At 39.7% G+C, this 25,394-nt stretch overlaps 1 protein-coding gene across 1 annotated transcript in view; it reads right to left on the bottom strand.

Moving 5' to 3' along the window:
• Positions 1–25,394, bottom strand: part of slc1a7a (solute carrier family 1 member 7a) — a 44,488-nt gene that overhangs the window by 11,493 nt on the left and 7,601 nt on the right. The window contains exons 2-6 of the mRNA XM_032564875.1: positions 22,058–22,137; positions 7,517–7,732; positions 2,618–2,660; positions 1,271–1,502; positions 919–1,018 (exon numbers count right to left, since the gene is read on the bottom strand). Of these exons, the coding sequence (XP_032420766.1) occupies positions 919–1,018; positions 1,271–1,502; positions 2,618–2,660; positions 7,517–7,732; positions 22,058–22,137 (671 nt within the window). The remainder of the gene's footprint in view (positions 1–918; positions 1,019–1,270; positions 1,503–2,617; positions 2,661–7,516; positions 7,733–22,057; positions 22,138–25,394) is intronic.

Genomic DNA, 25,394 nt, shown 5'->3' with positions numbered 1-25,394 from the left:
GGCAGATGTTTACGAAAGGAGCCAATCCAAACGCTGTCTTTATTCTTCTTGTCACTGATTGGTTATCCCACCAATAGCAGAAATAAGGAAGACGGTAGGTGTCAGCCTGTGCGGTTGAGCTAACATGGTTTCCACTGTCTGTATTAAAGCATAGGAAGATATATTTGGTGTTTGAACTATTAAAATAAGCAGCTGTAAGCAATTAAAACTATTTACAGATTTTTACTTTTTGGCAGTGAATCGCTGTGCTGTAAGCTAACTGTTTGCTAGCTTTGTACAGATGCTGTAGCATCTCTGAATGTAGTGAAACGGATAGGGAATAAGGAGAATCGAGAATGGAAGCGATGATGCTGCGGGCCGCAGCCCATTTACGGCTCTGAATGATTTTATGCAGCTCCATTAACAATTCAAGAATGAAGAATCTGGCCCGTGAGTAGAAACTGATCGATGCAGATGGACACTTTTTAAAAGTCTTTCATTTTCACAGTCGCCCTATTATACAAAACATTAAATACAGCAAATGACTTTTTATTTATCAACTCGGTTCATTCGTTAAATAGAACCACAAACATCCAGCAAGTATTACACAAAAATAAATTTTTGAGCGGTTTTAGAAGAAAGAATCGGCATGTTCCACACTCTTGTTGCTGAGTTTACGCAAAAAAAAAGAAGAAAAAAAAAATCTTGCCCAAAAAACAAAACACTCAAACCAAGAAGTTAGGCAACTACTGTCCTCTTCTGTAGTCGCCCATTTACTCAAGACCCTTTTAATATATTTAATAATGTTTGGATTGTCTGTGATTTCAGTTTGATATATGACAATTCAGAATGAAAAAAAATAGATTAGTAACCATTGTATTGGGCTGGGTAAGGTGAGTTGCTACTTTGTGAACTTCCTGTTTCCACTGTGACTCTTACCAAATGACAATGGCAACAATCTTCAGAACCGCTTCATTCAAACTCTGGCAAAAGTTGACCAACGCGCTTCCATTGGGTCCCATCCTTCCCAGCATTATTCCTACAATAAGAGGTTAAAAAAAAAAACAGAAAATAACGACGTTACTTATGTATACAGAGGTAAATATTACATTTACCCGGGGGTTCACCTACAGGGAAGCTTTCAAACTGTGCTAATTGCTCACCAGGGGCGAAACACGTGTTTCTAACTGAATCATTTAGAAAAGTGGAGCATGCCCAGACGGTCACTTTGAGCCGCTGCTTCAGGGTGCAGTGCATGCTAACGTTTGCGGGGCGCGTGCCAAGCGCTCACCCATAGTTGCAGAAAAAATAACAATCCCCAGCACGTTCATGCCCTCGCTGGTCCCGGGCGATGTCTTCACAATGACGTCGGGAGGCGGCGTCAGGTCCAAGGAGAAGTTCTGGACGTCGGTGCCGTTGTCGTCCTGGACGCCGTAGATGTAGACCCGCCGCGTGGTGGTCTCGTCCAGGAGCTGGGCCACCGTCGGCTTGGGGATCAGCTCGGACACTCTGTGTGTCCGATACTGGAGGGCGGAAAAAAAACAGAAGCAGGAGCCTCTAAATCAGCACAATAATCAGAGTGGAAACACTAACCACATGGTTGGGCTCTTTTCTTCTTCTTTTTTTAAATAACCGACTGCATGCCATTTTCTCAATGTGATGTTTCTAATTTACGATAATCCACACAACAAACACATGATCAAACAGAAGTCGGCACTAAACTGGGACAGACTTTTACTTATTTATTTTAAGGATCACATTCATTTTAAAATTATACGCCGTTATCTTCTGGCTTTGAAGATAACTAGAGAGTCAAATGATATGTATTCAAATAAATCAGACATTGAAATTCATGATAATTATCCGCTAATCACAGGAAACAAGAAAATTGATTGTAAAGAGCAACATTTTGAGATAAAGGAGCAATTAAGACTGATCAGCAAAATCTTGAGTTAGGAGAGTTGATTACTTCTGACATCTGGATTATATGACAGACATGAGGCTGCATTAGTTAGTTGCAAGTCTAAACCAAGTTGGATTTGTTTATTGCTGTGTTGAGTGACAAGGTTAACTACTGTGACAGGCCTTCTCCCATTTATTTGTGGAAAATCTGTCCGACTTTTTTTTCATAGCGTATCAAAAATATTTTAATTGAAAAATGCGACTTGAGGAGATGAAAACCAATGTGCACTGCGACTTGACACACTGTTGGCAGATGTTTACGAAAGGAGCCAATCCAAACGTTGCCTTTATTCTTCTTGTCACTGATTGGTTGTCCCACCAATAGCAGAAATAAGGAAGACGGTAGGTGTTAGCCTGTGCGGTTGAGCTAACATGGTTTCCACTGTCTGTATTAAAGCATAGGAATATATATTTGGTGTTTGAACTATTAAAATAAGCAGCTGTAAGCAATTTCAACAATTTGTAGATTTAAACTTTTTGGCAGTGGTTCCTAACACCCGTGAATCGCTGTGCTATAAGCTAACTGTCTGCTAGCTTAGTACAAATGCTGTAGCATCTTATCTTCTACCTTACTTTTGTTGGGAAAAAAATCTATACCTAGAAAATCTTAAATGACACCATGTATGATCTCCGTTCTAAAATATTTTATTACCATGTCATACTGATATTAGCTTACCTGTTGAAATGTAGCTTGAACCAAGTTGGCTGGAAACATGTTGCTGGGGGGAAAAAGTGGGAAAGATTGATCAGTGACTGTCAGATGTCGTACTGTATGGGTCGATTAATGCTGTTTCAATGATGCTACTAAATGTTACTAAGGCTCATGTGGGAGGACAGGCAGCCAACGTGTAACCATGGCGACACATGCAGAAGTACCGGAGATATCAAGCAGAGACTGAGTGAAGAGGGAAAGGCTAATTAAGAAAAACTTAAACTGTATCAAAACACTAAACCTATACTTAATGTTAAATATCACATGTAGGCTTTTATCAAACTATGGTTATGTTCAAATTATCTTATATTTTCATAGAACCTTGCATTTTGTTTCTGTCTCTAGCTAAGTCCAAAGTTATTCATAAAGTAGCTGTTCAATATTACCAACACGTTTCTTCTGACTAATATGAATATTAATGCCTTGAAACGGGTCATCCAGAGTTCAGAATCTGATAGAAAAATCTGTTGGTGTAGCTGGAAATTAGAGTAGAGGAAAAGGAGGCCTTGAAGAAGCTAGTGACGACAGAGGAATTGTCTGTGTACCAGTGGAAAACGGCTGCAAGCTGCTCAGCAATATGCAATATGAGAATGATTTCATTGCTGTGGAGCCAATTCGGAGTTTTCTGATGGTGATTGAGAAGAATATACGTTACTAAATGCAAAAACTGATCAATAATTATCTTTCTATACAGGTGCTTCTTTCAATTTGCTTTATGTTGTAAAAGAGGCCGGTCTCTTTTCCTGTCAGACTCAAACTTCTTTGTAGGAAGAAATTGATTTCAGGGTTTTGAATCACTTTTGGCCAACTGCAGTTGGGTAAGAAATTTATCAATGGGCTATCTAAAGGAAGACACAGCTGTTATTATTGGGGCGGCAAGACGTTTTGGTGGTTTTATTTGTTGGTAAAAAGTACTTAAGAGTTTTTATTGAATCTGTAACCCAGGTAGAGAAGAGCCCAAAATCAAACCTGTTGCTAGCACAACAGCGGCTAAAAAAGACCAAGCATTCCCAGCAGACACGAATATGCTGTTCTGGACTACCATAAGAATATTTTCTTTCTGGGTCATATATTGCCATAGTTTACAATAGCTGACAAATTTAACTGGCGGCTTAAAAACCCCCAATGAAATTTGTCGTTCGGTTTTCCAGATTAGCCCGCAGCATGTCAGCTAACTTCCTGTCCCTGATTTTGGAAGCTGTACAGACTTTAAATATAACTGGATGGTAGTTTGCAGGAGCAAACAAGTTTTTCTTTCAGAAAGAAGACAATAGAAAGGATTTTTGCTAGACTTTGTTACAAAACAGGCAAATTATGAAGATGAACCTGATGTTTGTGGCTCTAGCAACAGCACAAAAACATTTTAGGCGATTTAGCATTACACCGCATCCACGTCTCATCAGATCGCTCCACATCAGTTTTGTCTCTCTAAAAAGTTCACCAAAATTTGTGACCAGGGTTGCTTACCAATAGTTGAACATTAATAACAGCATTTGGTTTTGTTTGTAATAAGCTCAGATTTTCTTTAAGTAGGCCACTCAGACATTTCCACCGCAGCTAGCCAAAAACTATCTGTTATCTCATCTGATTGTCTGTAGAGCCTGGATTCACTAACAAAGTAGTTCACCATACTGATACATCTGGTTGCCAAAGCAGTCATAAGACATTGAATTTAACTTGTCCTTTGGTATCGTTTATTAAAATAATCCATCCACAAATTTTGGGTTATTAATAATTTAAACACCCCATCTTCACTCAGTAACTGTGTCCAATGGCATTTTTTTTTGCATTCCACTTTGTGTCCAAGATTTGATGTGAAACTCTTGACTAATGCATTAGTCAAGAGTTTTACTCCATGAAACATTCTTTAAAGTAAAACTAAACATTTCACTCAAACACACTCAGCTTTTCTCATGTGGCAACAGAACATCACCAGATTGGGATGCCTCCAGGAAAAATGATAAATAAACAGCATACTGCACAGCTGAGACCCAAAAGTCCTGACCATACAAACTGATGAGGATTTTCTCAGTAGACTACACAGTGCAGGGCGCAATGTACCAACAAGAAGGTCACTTGTTAACAACAGAGCTGACCCAACGTGGTCAGAGACCCTCAGGCAGAATTCCATTTGTGGGTCGGCTTGCACTTACAAAGTCTTTTTATTTTTATTTTTTTGTCTAGGGATTTATCACAGACAGAGTGATGTATTTTAGATCGCATGACTCTGGATAATTTTGATCAACACGGTTTACAGATAAGAACCAGAAAGTTCAGAAATGTTGAACTTCAAAATAGGATTTTAGATGAAGAAATGCCTTAGTGGTCACAGAGAGTCTTAGGAAGTGCCGTTTGTTATGCAATACTCAAATCATTGAAGAAACTAAATTTTAAGGTTTCCATTAACTGTCTGCTGTGTTCATCACAATAAATCAGTGTATGTTACTATTCTATCTAATAAATGAAACATAAATTTTACTTCTTGATCTGAATTGCTGAAGCAAAGTAACTTTTTAATACTTTATTTCCATCATTTGTATTTAAGCTCAATTGACTCGTTTGTCATTCTGTCCTTTTAGAATCTTATTCAGTCTTGGAGCCTTTCATGCCTGCAGGGGCCCTCAAGCACACTGGCCCTCATCAAGAAAGGCCAAACTGACTTTGAATCTGTTTGCACAATTACCTTCGCGTTTCTGTACATAAGCAGAAAATCTTCTTGTAAAATGCATCGAGGCAACGTTTGCCTTGAACCTGCGCCGCGTAAACAAACCCAACCGAATTGAAACGCTGGAACCGGTTGTAAATCCCACGCCAGTGCAGAGTCAAAGATGAGTAATCTACGAGAGATTAAGATCTACTGTATTCTAAAGAAAGCTTAGTAAACCGAGTGGGCAGGGTCACTCAGGTGGGACTGAGTGCGTCTTCACGAAGTCCTCTGAACAGATTTAATCACTGAGAGAAATCGTATCCTCTCCTTCCTGCGTTTTAGTTGATGAGCCACTCTGAGTTCAGAGCTCAGAATAAACGCGGCGCGTTTCCATTCATGCTCATTTATATAACGTCGCGGCGCGTGTTCGCTCACAACAAACACACGACTGTGCGAGGGTCAGGTGCTTTTGTGAGGCTACAGCTGTAGCAGACCATGACTGCATGTTAGATGAAGGCAGTAAAGAAGCTTTGCGCAATAAATCCAAAGCCCAGCTGTGCTCTGTAAACACACACACACACACACGTACGCCCACCCCCGCCTACACACACACCCCGTTTGTTGCCTATTATAGACCAGGCTTCGCCACTGCACATGATCAGTACGTAGCTGGATTTATGAGCTCGGCCAGTTTATAACCCTCCTTCTTTTTAAATTCCTGCTAAATGGAAGCCAGAATGGAATATATTTTAATTCTGTTTGTATAGTAAAACTTCTTGAGATTAAATTCCTAATTAAGCATTAATTTCTTTAAATTACATGGACTTCTGTCTGTCTTTGTTCACATTTTCGATGGTTTTTATGAATTCCTTTAATTCAGCTCTATAGATCTTGTGTTTTGCTGGCGTTTGGCCGTAGTCCACCGTCTGACACGGCCCACCTTTTCCTCAGCAGGCCTGACCCAGGTTTACCTCCAACACTACCAGACTTCAGCACTAATTAGCTTAGCACAGTAACCCAGTTTCATATAAGTTCCCAGGTCTTAAAAGAGCAGGGTGGATCTTTTAAGGTTGCGTTATTTTATATGTTTAATTTTCCAGTTTAATTCCACAAAAGAATTTAAATTGGATTTATAATGTGATATTTTATTATTATTATTATTATTATTATTATGTTTTTGCAATACAAGAAAGATATACAAGACTTTTCCAAAGATCCAGTTTGTAAACTCAAAAATGTTTTGTGTTTCTGCAAGATTGTAAATCTGACTTGACTTTGTAATTCTTCGTGTCTGTAATCAAACGATGACTATGCTTCCATCTGTCAAACACACTCTGCTTTAGTGTGTTTTCACACCTAACAGTTCAGTAGACTCAGTTCGATTGGGGTTCCAAAATGTACAAATGGTTACATTTTCAGCTAATGCGGTTTGTTTTAACGCTGCAATACATCAAACGAACCAAACCTTTGAAAAACCTGTTCCCCTCCTTGCCTGTGGAGGCGCTGCACCAAGAACCACTTAAAAACCATTAAAAAGACAATGTTTTCCTGAAATGTAAACAAAAATGGGAGAAGTGTCAGATTTTAGTGGCTGTAGGATTTCTCTTTTGTCTTTGGTAAAAGACCACAGACCATTAATCCCACTAGCTCTAGACTATTATGTTTGTTTTGGTTGTATTTACCCAGAACGCCCTTCACTTTTTTCTTTGGTAGTGGGCTAACGTGGACCGTTTTGGAGCGGTCTCCGGTTCACATGACATTCACATATGCATTTAATCCGCATCAGAATTCACTTCAACAGAACTCAGAACCAGGTTTTTAGGCGGACCAGAGTTCGCTTTTTTGGTCCTCGTCAGAGTTTGATTGCAGAGTCACTCCTATCCAAACAAACCAGACTTTTTCTGCAAATGAACTAGCGTGAACTGAACAGGTGGTGGGAATGCACCCTTAGTTAAAAGTTTGCTTGTCTGGATGTTTAGATGCAAAGCCGTGGTGCTGGCTACGCTATAAAGCCTTACAAAAGTATCCATACCATGTTCTACCCTCTAAGTCAATACTTTGTGGAACTGCTTTTTTGCAGCAATTACATCTGCAAGTCTTTGTTGGAACGTCTCTATCAAGTTTGTTAATCAGCATCCTCAGTAGTTCCAGCTCAGCCGGTATTGATACTTTTGCAAGGTCACCATTTCACGGTGGATTTCTCGACGGCCTCCTACCGGATGAGGTCCAGCAGCGCATCGGCAGAACTCGTCATGGGCTTCTTGCTGTCCTCAGAGTCCTCCTTCTGGGCTGCGCCGCCCGGATGTATGATGTACACCATGAGGATGCCCACCACCACGGCAACAAAGGTGGTCCACAAGTAGTAGGAAATGGTCATGATGCCCAAGCGACTTGAGCACTTGGCGTCCAGGGCAGCGAGACCTGACATCAAACTGAAGCGTAGCGGGTGAGAGGGGGCACAAACAGGAGAGAATTCAGGAAAGACGGAAAGGAAAAAAGGAGGAGAAAGTTAGTATTTGACAAGCTGTGAGGAACTACTTCCCTCAGTGCTCCTTTTCTACTGCCTGTCAAAGAGGACACTTTGAAACGGAATGAGTTTTTCTGCAGAGGGAGATAAGCAAGAAGCATGAATGCTGAGTTGTGTTAGAAACGCTCAACTAACTCTTTGTGTGAGGAAATTATTCACACCGCGCTATTTAACAATATAAAATTTCCACCATAATTATACAGCGGGCTTCGCGGGTAAGTAAAAGCACGCCTTTTCATGTTCGCTCGGGAGCGATTGCAGCACTCGACGAAACTGAATGGGCCTGTTTAAAACCACGGAGGGCCTCCGAGTCGCCCCACTGCCTCTGCTCTCTGAAGTACGGCAATCTGAGCACATTTGCTATTAGGCCTTTCACAGCAACATAACTTTTCTTTTCAGCTCAAAGTTTGGGGGCTACTGTGGGGAGCAGAAAAAAAACAAAACAAAAACCCTTTTCACAACATAAAAAGACAAATTTGCATTCAAATTGGCTTTAAATACCGCTTCTTTTTTTACTGGAGCAGTCTGGGTTACTTTAGAAACGAACTCGGGAATACAAACAAAAAAAAAGCAAGGAGGAAGCTTTCAGGCATAGCCGCGTCTCAGTCGGTGTGGAACACAGCAGGCTGAAAAATATCACTTCTGAGAAGTGAGGCTATGAAGATATGGAGCCAGAAACAAGTGCTGGTGTCATAGAAACAAAGGCTGGGAAATCCCGATTCAACTGAATGCTCCTGTTGCAGTGTGATAATGAAATAAAACCGTGAAAATAAGTTGTTTTTGATGATTTCACTTGACTGTACCTTTAAGAAGACTATTAATTATTGTGTTACAGTCATGTTACAAGCTAGGCGTTTGACTGTGATTAGAAGAACAGGTGCCTTCAAGCTTTTCATCAACCATACAGCTAATTTCAAACAAAACCAAAATACCATTAACTCACTAAATATAAGAACTGGCTGGAGGGTTTAAAAGGAATATTTTAGATGTCCGCATATAAAGGTAAAGACAATTAGTGTCTTCCAGGGAGTTTTTTTTTCTTCCTGCTAGCAAAGCTGCCAAATATGTAAAATCTAAAAATTATAATGCCATGAAATGCAACCCCAGAATCAATCAGTGTGGTGGTGTGGATGGTAGAAAAGGGAAAAAGAACGAAGAAAACCGTTCAAGCTGAACTCCAAGGCAATTTGAACTTAATGAGCCCTATGAAAGTAGCAGAGGAATGCGCCTCTATTTACAGAAAGACAAAAAAAAAAATCGCGTCCGCAGAAGGAACTCGGAGAGAATGATGGTGAATGCAGCCATATTCAACAGAATCAATTATCCAAAGCAAAGCCAGGTTTGTCTTTAAGAGAAGGTATTCTTTATTTTCCAGGCACTTAGTGCCATTTTATAGCGCAATCAAGTGTTGCCTTCAGTTGTTTTAAAAAGGCAGCTGAACATAAATCAAACATAACGTAAAAGAAATTTGACTTTGAAATTTGGCACCTTGAAATTGGGCCTCTGTCTCTTTAAGAAGCTCCTACTCTTTCCGACACTCGGACTTCAGGAAGTCACCACAACAGTGTTCCTCTGTTAAGTCATTTACAACCGTTCTTTGGAGCGTTGGACTGAGAAGTAGTTTGTATGATGGACTCAGAAGACGTGCAGTTCCACCAGGTGTTTGCTGCTAGTCTGAAGGAGCTGAGTGGGGTAGTAGTAGGGGAGGGGTGGAGCTTTGTGGAAATAGGCGGTGCTTTGTGAGAGCAAGTGTTTAGGCGCCCCAGATGGTTGACATGGGAGAATCAAATATGCATGAAAGAGTCAAAGCAACACACTAGATATGTTTATATAAAATTATAACATGATTCAAAGCTCAAAAAAGTCCATTTTACACAATCCTTCCTCTCCTTTAAATATAGGATAAACAGTAAAAGGCGACTTAAAACACATGTCAGTTTCACGTTATTCCAGAGGTACTTTTGTTTATTGTGGAAGGGCGCCAACATTCGCCTGCATCTCTGCTCAGCCTGTTGAGCTTGTGTGACAAGATTATCTGGCCGTCAGAGCATAATCTGCTCACACTTGGCAAGTGTTGTCTTGAATGTGTTCAGTGGGTCAGAACTTCATGAATTTTCACAGAGTATGGAGATTACACACCAATCAAAGGCAAATACGTAACCTTATTAGTGTTCCCAACTGCTAAACTGAAAGGTTTCAGATATCTAATATCATTTTTCCATTTGATGAAAACAATGCGAAGTATTGTCATTCCATCGATGGAATGGCAGCGCAGCAACCGAGAATTCAGCGCAGCAACCGAGAATTCAGCGTAGCAACCGAGAATTCAGCGTAGCAATACTGAGCAAATGATTTAATAGAAATGGTAGTTGGTGAATGTGAATCGGATGCTTTTTATGGGAACAGTTACCAGTGAAGATATTAAAGTTCCTGTTAAATAACCTCAACCCTCATGGTTAAGGCATTCGATAATTCATAACGAACAATAGATCTGACTTTTTTTTTTATTCAGTTATTTTTATTGACCAGGTTGTACTCCTACTGTAGCAAGCTGTACAGTGAAGAACAAATTGTCACATATCAGTCTATCACACATTCAGCCTCAGTGTTCGATCCTCGGTCCAGTTCTACTCAGCATTTTTAATAAGCATTCATTGAAAAGTTGCAAAATCAACCTTTATGCAGACGAGACAGTTATTTACTGCTTTACTGACTTTATTATGTTGTTTAAAATCTGTAGTAATTCTCTCTCAACCTTCAGAAACGCTTCCATAATTTAAAACTGTTCAAAATGGATATCGCTAACAAATCTAGGAAAGTTTATTCTGAGCCAATAAGTGTTCTTCCAGTTTAGAGAGTGTTGATCTGCAAATGTCGAGGCATCTGGGTATTAATAATATTATAAATGCGGACTCAGACATTAGGTTTTCTTTTTAAAAGGAATACTTACAGTATATGTGTTCATCTGCAACACTAAGTCTACTGTCTGACATTTGATGATCCGAAACAAGTGTAAAAAAAAAAAAAAAACAGCAGAAATTTGTCAGGGGACAAATACTTTATGATTTTTGTTTTTTGCTTGACAAAGAAAAAAAAAATCTAATTCTTGATTGAAGCAACAAAATGATATGTATTTTAAATGTTTAAAAAAAAAATCATTTTTTAAATATTTGATTATTTTTTATTTTGTTATACAACTTAAAAAAAAAAAAGAAATCCCATTCTAGATTGAAACACAATTCCAAATAATTTGAACACACTTAGTAGCACAAACAATATCAATATTTCTCATGAAACACTTGAACTTTGACTAGTTTCACCATCCAGACAACGATAACATTGTTTTTCCTACATGAAGTGAAGCGGCATGTAGGCAGTAAGAAAACCTATGCTTTTTTCCCCTCTTACATAAGAAAAGAAATGCTCTATAAGTTGTTGCTAAATGTTAAATACCTTTGACAATTTGTTGTCCTGAGCTGAACGCTGGGATCAGACAGGATTTACATATAATCATAGATTGATGCACAGATTGTGAGAATACCCTCTTCGCCCGCCGGTAGGTCGTGTTGGCGGCGGCAACGACCGAGAGACCCAGCCCCTCAGCCTGGCAGAGTACGATAAGCTCTGGCAGAAAGAAAAACATCTCCAGCATTCTGCTGAGGGTCAAAGCAGCAAAGCCGTACAATGTGCAGGAACACACAAATGACGGGCGCCATAAGCCAGGATGTCTACGGGCCATAGGGGAACATCTCCTGAGGTGGATCTGTTATTAAACAGATAACATCCTCAGCAGAATAACAAAAGGTGGACGAGAAAAGATGGAGCGACGGATCAGCCAGTGAGAGGCGGGGCCCCCGCTGGGGCATGCTGCGCGAATAAAAAAATGAAAAGTTACAAACGATAATCAAGAAATTGCAGCATACATGTCCTTCTTGTCATCCTCCCAAGCTTACTTATGTTAAACAGAGTTCCGTACTCACTATGTGCACACTGTAAATCAAAAGTCAAATGTTAGTTCACCCTCTTTTGGTCCTAAACCTTTATGTATGAGATTGTAGTAAAAGTCATCTTGCCCTCTCTATGGCTTTATACTATTAAGCAGATTCTACATCTATATTTTCTCCCACCATTTTAACTCAATTTAAGCTACGTCGTTCCAAATCACAACAAAGGTCGCCTCGATACCAGACCAGCGCTGATTCATACATAGGAATGCAAAATCAGCTCCAAACGTCAGGATCCAATCATAAAGACAGATTAAAACTCATATGTACATTACAATCAAACCTACTTGCAACACAAAGCAGTCAAATTTGGATTTAAAGCCCAGTTGGTAGAAATCTAATGTCGGTCTTGTTCAATATGGTCTTGAATTATTGGAAGTTACCTTCACTGTGCCATGGTGTATGAAAATCAATCAATCAAGTTTATTTGTATAGCACATCTCAGCAGCAAAGCTGTTCAAAGTGCTTTACATCATAGGACAATTCCTTTTATTCTGACTGATACCTTTGTACAGTGAGAACAATGTAAATGTTAGTTACTGTGGCGACAAATCAGTCATCAATAAAATCGATTTTACTTCAAAGTACTTGTCTTTGCAACCAGGTTTTGTGGTGCTTATTACTTTTTAAAATTGTTGTTTTTATCTCTACAGAATTTTCATTTTCCTCTTGGATTGAACAGGTCGAAGGCGAATTATTGTCATCATGTCAAATTATTTGTGGAAACAAGTTTTAATTGTTCCATTAAAGTCTCATATATGAATAAATACGGCTTGTTACCAGAAGAAAGTCTTCTTTGTAAAACCATATGGCAAGAGGTTTTAGGTTAGGACAGGAAAGACCAGAATGAATATGTACTTTGTACTCTATCATTCATTGGTTTCATCATGTTGAAGTGATTCCAGACGGCACAGATTAGCAGACTTCAGCTGGGGACAGGGTTCAGAGGTCAAAGACTCTTCTGAAAAGGATGTATTTGAAACGCTTCTCTGAGTCTACAGCGGAATGGAACATGAATAAATAATGTTTAATGTCACAACAATCTGAACCTGAACCTTCACACAGATGGGCTTGAAATATCTGCAACTCATTCAACTGAAGCCAGGGGTTTGAAAATGGGAGTCGTAGAGGAAATTCATATTTCTGACTAATCCAGCTGCAGGCTTCTCTAGACTGTTTAATGATTTCCATCACTGCTTCCGTTGTCTGGGTTGTCTTTTCTAATGCTTATGTAATTTATGATGTGTTGTGATTCACATCAGGTGGCACTTTTTACATTTTGAAAACCAGAAAAGAACTATATTCATTTTATTTATTTTTTTCTAGCATGTATATTTTTAACCACATTACCCAGAAACTTGTTGTTGCAGGGCAACGGTGCCTAACTTTGCTACCATCCAGTTGAGTTCTTGAATTTCTTGAAAAGTAGTGTTTTTGTATGCATTCTTCCTGAATGAAGAGTTTGCTGAACCAGCATTTGCTGCAATTCCAGCTTCAAGTCTTGGGCTGTTACTAGATTACATGCGTTCTTTACAAAATAGCTCAGTTTCAAAATGAATGGACATAATTTCACATCAGGTCTTTGACTAGATCATTCTAACACATGAATATTCTTCATCTCTTGTGGTCTTAAGCCTTTTGCAGCCTCTAACATGCTTTCTTTTAGGCTCAGCATGTATTTAGCTCCATCCATCTTTCCATCAAACTGCTGATGAAAAGCATCAGCAGCGCAAAATACTCAACACAATGGACCAGCATGATGATGATATGTGCAGGGTGACATAACATCACACATAGCATTGCGCTCAGGTTATGTTAGACTCAGTCAACCAGAGTGCCTTCTTCCACATGTTTGCTTTGTCCCCTACTCCAGACGAGACTGGCGTCCATGACAAGATAATATTAAGAGTTTTAAATAAAGGCAACTAAACATCTTGAAGTCACTTCTGCTCTCCTCTAAGACGGTTCTTAAATTCTGAATCTTGGGTTGGAAGAGTCAGGTTTATAAGTTGTAACCATAAACTGATAACTCAATAGAGGTCACTAGCAAGGTCATTGTCATGACTATTCAATTCCCTGTTGGTGTCATTGACACCGATGACTCTAACAAGTCCTCGACAATGCCATCATGTTTCATTTTTCAAGATTTCGTCTTTCCAACACCTCCACTGCAGCGTTGGCTTATCTTCCCAAACAGATTGACAGAAATTCACGCCTTAGGACATGTGACCAAAACAGTGCAGATGTTGGCTTTGTTGGGGGCTTGGTAAGAACATCAATGTCAGCAACTCCAACAAAGAATTGAAAGAGTCTAAATTCAGAGACTCGTGTGACCTTGATGGCCTTCATTAGTAATATCAAGGGCCTCGTTAAGGATTCCCATTGCCCTATCAGTGTAAGTGCTTCTGGTTAAATGTTAAAAACCTTATATTTTCAACCCAAGTTTCAGAGCTGAGAAACCCTCTTCGAGAGGAGACGTGTCTTGAGAAGTCCACTTGCCTTTATTTAAAACTCTCAAGGTTAACATGCATAATTTCCATTTCACTGTGATACATTGACTTGTGTTGCTCAGTCACATCAATAGCAGCTGACGCTGTCCCAAAGTTTGAGCTTTTCCCACATCTCGCCAACTACAAAGGCCATAAATACCTTTGCAAGGCACAGTAACCAAGAAAACTTGCAGCTGAGCGCTCTTGAGACCGGGCGGGATTACAGCGTGGCACCTGCCATGTGCAGCCTCCTTGACCGTGGCAGGTCGGGGCACATGCATGGCCGATCTGCCGCAAGAGTTCAGGGCCATATGGAGTTTAGAGCCTTCCCTGCTCCACCTTTGCTGTGCAAGAGCATTAGAGTAATCCCACATCCAGATGAAAGAGAGACAGCAGCGGCTCCTTGGAAGAGGGTTATCCTTGACATCTAGGACGGACACCCTGGCCTTTTGCTTGAGCAGCTCAGATAATTATAGGTCGCATGAGTCCTCTAACTCTGCGGCAGCTTCTAAATTTGATATCCCCAGTTTTTATTTTGGGTTTCTAGATGCGACAAGGGGTGCACTTGGTGCCGCAGTTGCCTTGGTTGCAAGACTTTCTGCAAGCAGGTCCGTGCCACACCATGAGTCATCACAAATCTCGTACAAAGACGTGTGACTGTGCACAACAAGCTCCAGCTGGAAAAGGGTATTGTTTGAATGCGGCGTACTTCAGGTTGTGCCAGGATGAATTAAAATCCAGAAAAATTGCCCCTTTATTTTCCAGCGTTCTGTTCTCTTTCAGTGAGCTGCTGTGATGGTGCTCCAAAAAAGAAAAAAAAAGACATGACACACTCCCTAGTTGTTGTAAAGCTGAATGCTTCGTGGCCATCAGTGGAAAAAACAACGTCCTTCTGGTGCTGCAGTAGGACGGTTTTTCCTTGATGGTCCGACACTCTTCTCCTGCCTAATTTGGAGCAACAGGAGGTTCATGGACAGCAGACCGAGTCGGGAAGAGGAATTCTCCTGGCTTTGCTCGACTCTGCCGTGTTTATCTGGCTCTCTGTATGCTGAGATTAAGAAAACCAATTTTCCACAAACCTCTCCTTCATCCAACTCCGCTTCCTGACCTACCAAGCAAACCAACTGCGGCATGCAGCTGAAGTCTTAGCTGTAGATTTACATTTTCTCTGCTGATCAGAACCAAGGACCAGGCCTTGACTAGAAAATAAAGCATACCTAGTTCTAGTTCCTACAAAATAAAATATGTATTCTTTAACGGACTGCTGGAATAAGGTCTATCAAGTAGCCAACCGAAAGAAGAAATAAAAAAGCCACATGTTGTCTTTTGCAGGACAGAAGATTATATCTTTTACATTTTAAGATGGTATTAGCAACAATCCACCAGAAAGGAGAGGACAAGCTTAAAAAAAGCAAATCCAATAGATTATGGTGTCATAAAATTGATGACATCATGAGTAAAGAACATTATGTGGAAATATTGAGGCAACATCGAACATCTGCAAGAAAGTAGGAGTTCGCCTATTTATCGGGACAGATTTCCTTAAGTTTGGGAGAACGGTGATCGACCGATACATATGAAGCCGATATTATCCCCATCAGCAAAGGTCTAAAAATCAACCACTGTTCTCTTCTGCTCTGCAGAGAGAGGTTTGACGGATAGACCGGCCCACCAGGTCATGTCTGCATGTTTGTAGTTAATAGCCACCCCACTGTTGCCAACTCAGTGACTTTCTTGCTTTCTGACATATTCATTCTCTCAATATCGTAGAGAAATAATTTTGTTTTTTTCTGTCTAAAAACAAGAGAAGTTTTATGTGATTTAACTTCAGACAGTGAGAAACAAAGTTCTCTTTTTATTTGGTGTATGTAAACTTCTGGTTTCAGCTGTACATGTTACACATCTTTAATCCTCGGGCGAGACCTCGGACAAATCAATCACATCGAACTCTAACATGTTTAGTCTTTTTTTTTTTTCTCCGCGATGTTCTAGGTTTGCATCGAGGGTTTAGAGTCTGTCTCAGCAGTCAGTAAATATGACTCTTTGAATAGTTGCCCGGCAACAGGGCCAGCACGGAAACACACGAGACAAACTCCAGTGCTTGTTATCAGGTCAGCCTGAAATGAGTTTCCTCTGCAGAGCAGCGAGGCTCCTTCAGATCTTACAGTGAGCTGGAGAGGGACGCTGGGGGCATGGGGTCGTTTTAAGAGCCAGTAATTGGGGAGGGAGACCGATTTCAGTCAATAACCAGGTCCAGACATTTGGCCTCCACAGTTCATCTTTGGTAACTAGTTGCATAACTACAGTATGTTGGTTTTCTTTCTTAAACCATCTTAAAGGTTTTAAGGACACTTGTTTGGTTCCCAAAATCCTGGCTAACATATTTTAATTAAGACAAAACAATTCTTCTCATCAAATAAATGTCAATTAAAGTCAACAGGCACTTTCTGCCCACTGAGCAATACGAAGGATTTCAACTGAGAAGTCACGCAAAGACTCAATTTAGTCAGTGTTGTTTCTACAGGCAGCCCACATCATCTGTCATCTAGATTTTGACCAAACAAAGCTGTCAGGTCTGAAGAGGTCAAAGCTTAGACTTGGACTTCAACGTTTACAGGATACACAAAGAAGGTTCTGGAAAAGTTCCAGAAAGCCTAAATTAAAAACTTAAAGAAAGATTCATTTTATTCAGCATTAATCAATATAATCATTTTTTTAGTTGCGATATGTGGGGAAAGTGTTGATTTTGGAGAAATATATTATATATTATATTATATTATATATTATATATATATTATATATTGAGAAATCAATGTAGAACTGAATAATTCCACACTAAACAGATAACCTTTAGATTTGTGACGCCTTTATTCTGTTCATGAAAGCTAAGAAGGTGTCACTTTCAAAGTGTTTGTTTCTTTAAGTTTATGTTAAAATCGTAGTAGCAAAAAAACCTTCAACATGTGGACAATTTAAACCAAAATGCTCTTTTTCCCATTAGAGATTCTTTAAGACTAAGTTTGTAATTTGTATCCTTTTCTCATCCTCATGAACCTGGTAAGATTACATGTCATATTATGAGTATACAGTATTACAATATTGCAGCAAATCATGCACAAATGCATATTAAAGAAAAGATCTTAGATGACAAATAATCAAAATTGTTGTATTTTGCTACATTTAAAGCTGAAATAGCTTGTTTTCAATATTCCATAACCATGAAGGACCAAGCTCCTCTATACTAAGGCTCACCGCTTGTTTTCTACTATACATATATATGTTTTGTAACTATTTTTCTCTTCCAAAACAAGATTTTTATACACAAAATGAAAGCATAAGGAGGCTCCCAGCGCGGTGGCCATTGTTGTTTTTGACCTGACGCATTCATGGGATAATCTGGTTTCCGCTTTGGTTGGCGCACAGATGGCACTGGGAGGGGAAAATCGGGGACAGACGCGCTGTGGGGCCAGAGAGGACATTCACCCCTAGATAAGCCCTGCTGTACCGCGCGCCGGGCCGAGCGGCCCTCCTCTGGGTCCCGGCAAGACCCTGCAGCAGAAGACGGGAGGTGGGAAAAAAAGCAGGTGAAAATCTCCGAGACCGCCGCTGGATCGGCATCAGACGGAGCGAGACATTCACACATGTTCTATAAATGATCCTGAAAGTGGGCGGCGTTGCAGTCCGACGGTGATTAGCCGTAGCGAACAGGAAACGCCTTCCAGGCTCAATATGCGTCACAGCTGCAGTCGAGACGCGGGCGGGCGCCAACAGGAGCGCCGCAGAATCACAGCATCAGTTAAATAATCACTCTGATTGCTTTTATACTCCCATGTCCTGGATTGATCTTTGGAGATGACTTCAGATTAGTTCATGTCTTTTCCTATAACGTGATCCATGTTTGACACTGAGGTGGAACCCAAAAGCAAAACAGAAGAAAGGGAAAGGACACTAGGAGGAATTGATAAACATGTCTCCATGCTTAGAGCACACGTGTTCCAGGATAAAAAAACTGGAAATATTCAAAGAAAATGTGCCTAAACATCAACAGACAGAGATGAAGACAAAGCGGGAGAACAGACAGCAGAGATAGAGCGATAGAGAGAGGGTGGGGAGATTAACTTCTCATCCAGTCTTTACTGTTGCATCGATTGTAAGTAGCTTATTGCACAAAGCAGCCTGGATGTTGCCCGTGAGTTTGCATGATTCGTTTGGAGCGTGTGTGCAATACACACCGCCGATCTCATGCAGGAAACCAAGAGCTTCTGAAGGCCCCCCCCCCCCCCCCCCCCCCCAGATGATCAAGCATGCTGTGAAGCCGGCACACGACGACCCGCGTTCCGAGAAACATATTACTCTTTAATCTTTCTTCAAAAAGCAATTGAGCAGAGGAACAATCTCATCAACGTTGTCCGTCTCATCTAGCCTAATCATTGCTCAGGCACGCAGGAAGACCCCCGCAGGTCCGGCGGAAGCAAATAAATGAATCGGAATCTGAAAAAAAAAAAATCACCCGGCTTTTTTTCCTGAGGCTTAAAAAACGAGAGCGCTCATTGTGAGTGCTTTGCAAAATTAACGTTACGCAAGGCATGCTAAAAGCATAAACCTTAATGTATGTCTGCTGAGATTTTATGGGCTTAACCAGCACACCAATTTTAGCTAAATTTAAGCGACAATTGGTGTTAGCTTAACAGCTAGCATCAAATATCCGTCAATATGACGTAAAGTGTTTGATGTAAGCACGCTATGAAAGACAAAGGGACACACTGCTTTGCTTCTAATTGTGAACACTACAATGACTAGATAACAAGGTCAGAAAAAACGTTTAATTAGAAAAAATAGAGATGGAGAGAGTAGTTCACATATGCTAGCTTGACTTTGATAACCGTAACACGTAGATGTGCTGTGGAATCCAGCGTGTTTCAGTTCAGTTACAAAATAATAAAAAGGCGACCTAAACACCAACTCTGACAGATCATCAGTAGAGCAGGTGTTTAAATTAGCTAATCAATCACAGCTGTGTTAGATTAGCTTATAGCAGCGGTAGCTGGTCTGAAAGACACTGTAACAGAGTTGTGTTTGGTGCTTGTATCTGACAAAAAAATTCTAATAAAATGCATTAAAATTAGTGGCGTAAATGTAAAAAAAAGTGAAAAGGTTCAGAAGGTGAGTGCGTTACATCATGGCTGCATGGTAAAAGAGAGAGAGATGACTGATGGAGGACATGAAGACATGCCAGGCTTTCCTAAGTAGCTGTTGTCATTGGATCATGATTCATAATAAAACTGAGAAGCCACCTCAAATTGAAAATTAAACACCTTATACTGATGCAGCACATGCGCTCGCAACAGTGTGGCCATATTTCTACCCCAGAATGCGCAACATTTATTTATTTTTTTCCATATATATTTTATGAAGTCGGAGGAAGAAAGGAGACCTGCTAGGCTGATTTCTCAGTCGGATCATATTTGAAACAGTAGTGCTTGCTGCCAGAGTGAACGACGCAAAACCAGTGTGATAAATAACTCAAACGCTCTCTTTATACATGGGAATAAACGCAGCAACAATGATTCTTCTCCAAAAACCAGGAGACATTAGAGATATGTTTAGTCTTGTTCATTAAGGCCTGTTTGATGTCCTTCCTTTGGTAAGACAGATTCAACACTCAGCGAGTTACACACACATTAAGTTCCCGTCGAGAATTTTACATCCAGTCACCGTTGGGGTTAAAATCAGGTTAAAGTTGGATTTTTAATTAAACATCTGAACTGTTCTTTTAGTGGTTTCGACTGATTAGGGAACTCTACATCAAGGAGTTGTTTTTAAGTCCGGTTTGGGGACACACTTTTGAATTTAATGTGTGTTTTTCTCCGATCTACACCGAGTCAAAATTATGTTAGACTCAAATATATCCACAGACATGGATGAGCTGCCAATGTCCAATTTTTACAGGTCTTGATTTCTTCCCTGACTTAACAAATAAATAAAAAAATCAGATAATTCCCTGCAATCTAATTCATGGAATACCGAAGCTCCAAGGTGATGCTCGGTCCAACCAGGCGTTTTCCACAGCTGTATGGTTGCCACGGGAGATAAAAGGATTTCTCAAACATTCACGAAAGAATCAAAGCAACTCTCCAGGTGTGTTTTTGATGAGATAACGATATTATAACATGATGTAAAGCTCAGAAAAGTAAATTTTACATAACACTGACCCTTCAAGTAACTGTAGCTACATCACTGTCACTAACCGTAAATGCAAGTCACATTCAGTACAACTCTTTGTGTTGTATTGAGCTACTCAGGTGGAGTTCAACGTTGCCATAGAACGGTGCCATAGTTGTCATACAGTCCCTACTACTCATACAATCGGTATCCTGGTAACCATTTCTATACCAGGTTTCATTAAAATATGTAAATTCTTTTTACCAAACCAGCAAATAGCTGAAACAAGACAAACAGAAGGTGTTTTTTACCCACACATTTGCTCACCCATTTTGTAATACCATTAGGTTTCCATGGAAATACACCAATTATACATGGCTAAATGTTCTGTAACAAGGCTCAAGGAAACCACACTCTTTTTGTAGCCAGTAGTTCTGGCATACGTCTGGGTGGATACGCAACCTTTAATGTATGTAAAAATGATGAGCTTCATCTTAATTGGTTGGTTTTCTGGCCCTGACTCGACTTTGGTTTAAATCTCACAAATTGATATGATTAGGTCAAGCTCAGGGGCAGCTAAGCAGTGAGACACTGATGTCTTATGGGGATTATTAAGATGGCCATTGCAGATAGGAAAAAATAGAGGAGTAAATTTCCACCAAAATACTCTGAAATTTTGAGATTTAACTCAGAATTGTTTAGGAAAAAACTTGAAAATTTGTGAATTTGTAAAGTTAATTTTTTGAATTTACAAAACGTTCAGTTTTTTTGTTGTTTTTTTTAAAGCAAAGTTTCGACTTTCCAAAAATATCCAAATTCCTTCCTCAGAAATCTCGTTCTCGTCTCGTTCGAAGTCAATCTCAAAATTCCTCTTTTTTTTTTCTAGCGAATTTTTGACTCCTAACTCAGAAATTTCCACGTTTTCCTTTTCTCTCAAAAATTTCTGAGATTAATCTCAGAATTTTAGGTTTGTTTTTTTTTTCCTAACAAATTTTCAACTTCCCAGGCTCAGAAATTTCCTGGTTGCATTTTCTCAAAAAAAAACTCAGATTACTCTCAAATTTCCACGTTTTTTCTAGAAAAAGTCTGAGAAGTTGTGTCAGAAATTCACTCGGCTGTGCAGGATTTTTGCTCGGTTAGAACAACAAACTGTCTCAACCCTTTACCAGTTGGTTTAAGGTAAAACTGAAAACTTGGATGCTTTAGATTTTTCCAACCACTTTGTTGAGTGATGCTGTCATCACTGCGCCTGGTCCTTGGGTTGAAAAGCCGCTTTCCTTTGACGTGAACTCAGCTGGACAGTCCGGCAGGATAACAATCTCAAAAACACATCAGAACTTGTTTTAAACGGGATAACTCCAGCCTCCTGAATGCCTCACAGCTCACTCCTGGGAGAAATTTATTCTTGACATTTCTGCCAAGCAGAGCGGTCAAACATCCAGCCAGAACTGTAGCAGATGCTGTTAATGACTACAAAAAGTGTGTGTGTCAGACAGTAAGTAGCACACAGCGTGTGTGTGTGTGTGTGTGGGTGTGTGCTTAAGTGTTTTTGTCTAACAGAGTTGGTTCTCTTACCTTGAAACGACAAGAGGCAAGATTAGCATTTTCAGCATCCTCATGAGCAGCTCACCGGGAAACTGGAAGTACTTCACCTCCTGAAAGCAACAGAGACGGGTTTTTTTAATGGATGTAGTCGGCGACAGCCAATCACAGCGCAGACGGCTGAGAACCGAGACGCATCGCGGATTGTTTCCTCTGCAGATCGGAGCCCGAGAGGCGCCGGTCTTTGTGTTTTTCTCACTGAATAGACTTAAAGATGAAACTCTTCTCTCGGAGCACATTGTTCGCCGCCTTTCAGTTTAAAGCGGGATCTCTGCGCAACTCCGGATTTCAGGTGATCAGAAGTTTCTGCTGCCAAAAAGGTTTTTCATCGAAAAGTTATTTTTCATTTACTTGTCAGTAACAGTCCCTGACCTTGATGTAACCTGTATGTATGAGAGATACAGTATGTTCTGAAAGGCCTTGCTGCCTGTTTCCACACTTTGCTCTACACGGTACTTGATGTGACCCTCCGTGGTATTTCTTAATTTTACTTTTTTTTTTCTTCACAACTGAAAAGTGATGATGACCTTAAAACCCACCAAACATTTCACAAAAATCATTGGAAAACCCAACACCAAAGGACCTGTGTGACTTTTCTTTCTAAAATTTCTCAACTTTTCTCAATAAACTTTTGGTTTAACCCTTTACTCTCCGTTTTGCTTCCAAGGAGCAAAGCCTGAATAGTCTTAGAGCAGGGGTCGAGATAAACAGTTTTCCTAGAACAATTAGTTGTTTCTTCACTATTACTTCATTGAGCAGCGCATAGATGAGTGTGATTGACAGTGCTAAGACCCTCCTCCTGTCTGATTGGTTGTTTTTGATCACTACAGTATCTCGGGGGGGAGGCAGAAGAGAAGAGCTTGATTTGTTTTACATCCTATGACAGTATCATAAGATGTTGTCATGACATGGTGACAGTTTTAACAAATATGTAAAAAAAACCATATTTATAAAAGTTACTTATTGTAATTCTAAGGTATTGACAGCCGTATCTTGGTCACTTTTCATGAATTCATCTGTAAAGTCAACCAGCTGACTCCGGCTCAACAAAAATGTTTCATGGTGGCGCGCTTGTTTATTTTGATTTATTTTATTTCAACCATTGGATTTTCATATTTGGATTTTTTGTTTGCTACTTTCATTATTTAACTTATCTTTTACAATATATAGAGGAAATGTCATAAATAAATAAATGGCATAAATAAAACTGTCTGAAACACAAACTGAATCCTAAGTGTCCGGTGAAAATGCGACCCAGTCCTCTGTGGGGTGGCAATTTCCTCCTCTAACCTGCTCCCCCCTTCGACTGCTCCCCAGCTCTGCGTTTGAAATAAGTTCTCATTCTTCAAAAAAAAAAGAAAAAGAAAAAGCAACTGGCTGTTGGAGGATTCGTAACGGAGCCTCCAGAGCAAAAATGAATTGATCTCACTGGAGGACCTGAAAGGCTAAGAAATGTCAAAGCCAATTAAAGGCAATAAAAACCAAACAAACACCCAGACAGCGCAACGTTTCCTTGAGACATATTGATAGAGTGAAAAACCAAAATAAGCTGCAATTATTTTTTACTTTGACTGCTTCTTGTTGAGGACTGACCCTGGTACAAATGAGATCTTTTGTAAAAGTCAAAACCGTTTTCAGCGTGAAAGTTGATTTTCTTTGCACCTTTATTACGTGGCCACTGGAAGACATTAACTTTCGAAATATAGCATTCTGTTTCACATCCAAAACTTAAGATGACGGGACATCAGAACCAAAAAAAAAAAAAAAAAAAGACTGAAATGTGTTGCTCTAAGCCCTGAAGAGAGCAATGTGTTAAAATAATGGGCTGAAAGGTGCAACAAGAAGGTCCTGGCTTTAAATCTCAACCTTATTCAAAAAAAGAGCTGACAATTATTTTTTTATTTTTTAAAGGGAAAAATGCATCCCAAACCAGCCTGGCTGTTTGTGACAAATTGTCCCATAAACCTAATAACTGTTTATGGTGAAGGAATAATAAAGCTCCAGCAGCAGCACAGTCAGGATGTTGAAAACTAAAATGGAAATGATTTAGAAAGAAAACAAACTAGATATCGGGACATTGAGCCAAAGTGTCAATAATATCAATACCAAGTCAGTGTCTGTATCGGTTCAATACTTTAGCTTCAGATTCCAAATGTTACTTTATTTTTGTATCATAGTTTCTCAATTCTACCTCAAAAAATATGTTTTGATTGGCTCCTAATTGATCATTGTTTTGCACTTTTTTTTTTTTTAGGAAAATGAACAGAAATGTGTTTTGTTTTATTATAGTTTCTGTTTATTTTGATATATAAAATGGCTTATATGCCTTTAAACTTTGTTCAAATTCTGTCAGTAAAAAAACACACAAAAAACCCCCTAAAATAGTAGAAAAAATCGGTATCTGCGATACTGGTGTATCAACTTTATCGGGTTTTGATAACAAAATACCGTTACCGTCCCAATATAATAGCTTTTACAAAGACGGGTTAAATGGTTGGGAGCATTTTCTTCACATTTCCTGTAAACTTTCAACATTTTGTAAGACAAAAACACTTTAAGTTTTCTTCCCTGATGTTTGTTGACGTTCTGTTTCTGAAACTCTGAGGGAGTTGAATGTCGGATGTAACGACGTTGTGCACCGAACGAAAAAGTTACTGATTTCTCATTTTGTCTTAAAGGTCCACAGAATATTACCTGACGAGTCTCAAGACATTTGTGTTCCTGTAGGTCAGCAGGGGTTTTGACCTTTGAACTCTCTCATGGATGCCATTTCTGCCCAGTTTCTCTTTCTTGTTGCTGAATCCCGAACTCTGGCTTTAACTGAAGCACCTGCAGTGCTTTAGGTTTTGTCCTGGGTTATTTTGTGACTTCCTGGATGAATTTATGAAGTAAGTTTGGATGATCGGCCACTTCTGGGATTATAAGCGTATATATTTATATTTTTTTCCAATTTGTTCTTCCTGTGGTTTGTTGGACTCACAACAAACCACAATTTGCAGGTTTTTTTTAACAGCTCAGCAAATTGAAAATAAAACTTAGTTTCTTGCTAAGTTTATGCTAAATCATCTTCTGCTATGACACAAATTGGGTTCCTTGCTTGAATTTCGGATCCTTTTATAAACCAGAATGATTTGCAGATGATGTGGCTTAACAAACCCAGATCATTTTAAAAGATTTCAAGAAAGCCTGGCACTCTAGAAGTAAGCAAAGTAGTGTATAATGACGTAGTAACGTCTTCACAGATGTCTACTGCAAGTTTTCTCAGAAGGACTCGTGTGTCGTTCCAGTGTAAGGTGGGAGACGCTGTACT

This window comes from Xiphophorus hellerii, chromosome 6 (assembly GCF_003331165.1).
Source record: "Xiphophorus hellerii strain 12219 chromosome 6, Xiphophorus_hellerii-4.1, whole genome shotgun sequence".
NCBI lineage: Eukaryota > Metazoa > Chordata > Actinopteri > Cyprinodontiformes > Poeciliidae > Xiphophorus > Xiphophorus hellerii.
The sequence above is the reverse complement of the archived record's forward strand: the minus strand, read 5'-3'. Positions and strand labels throughout refer to the sequence as shown.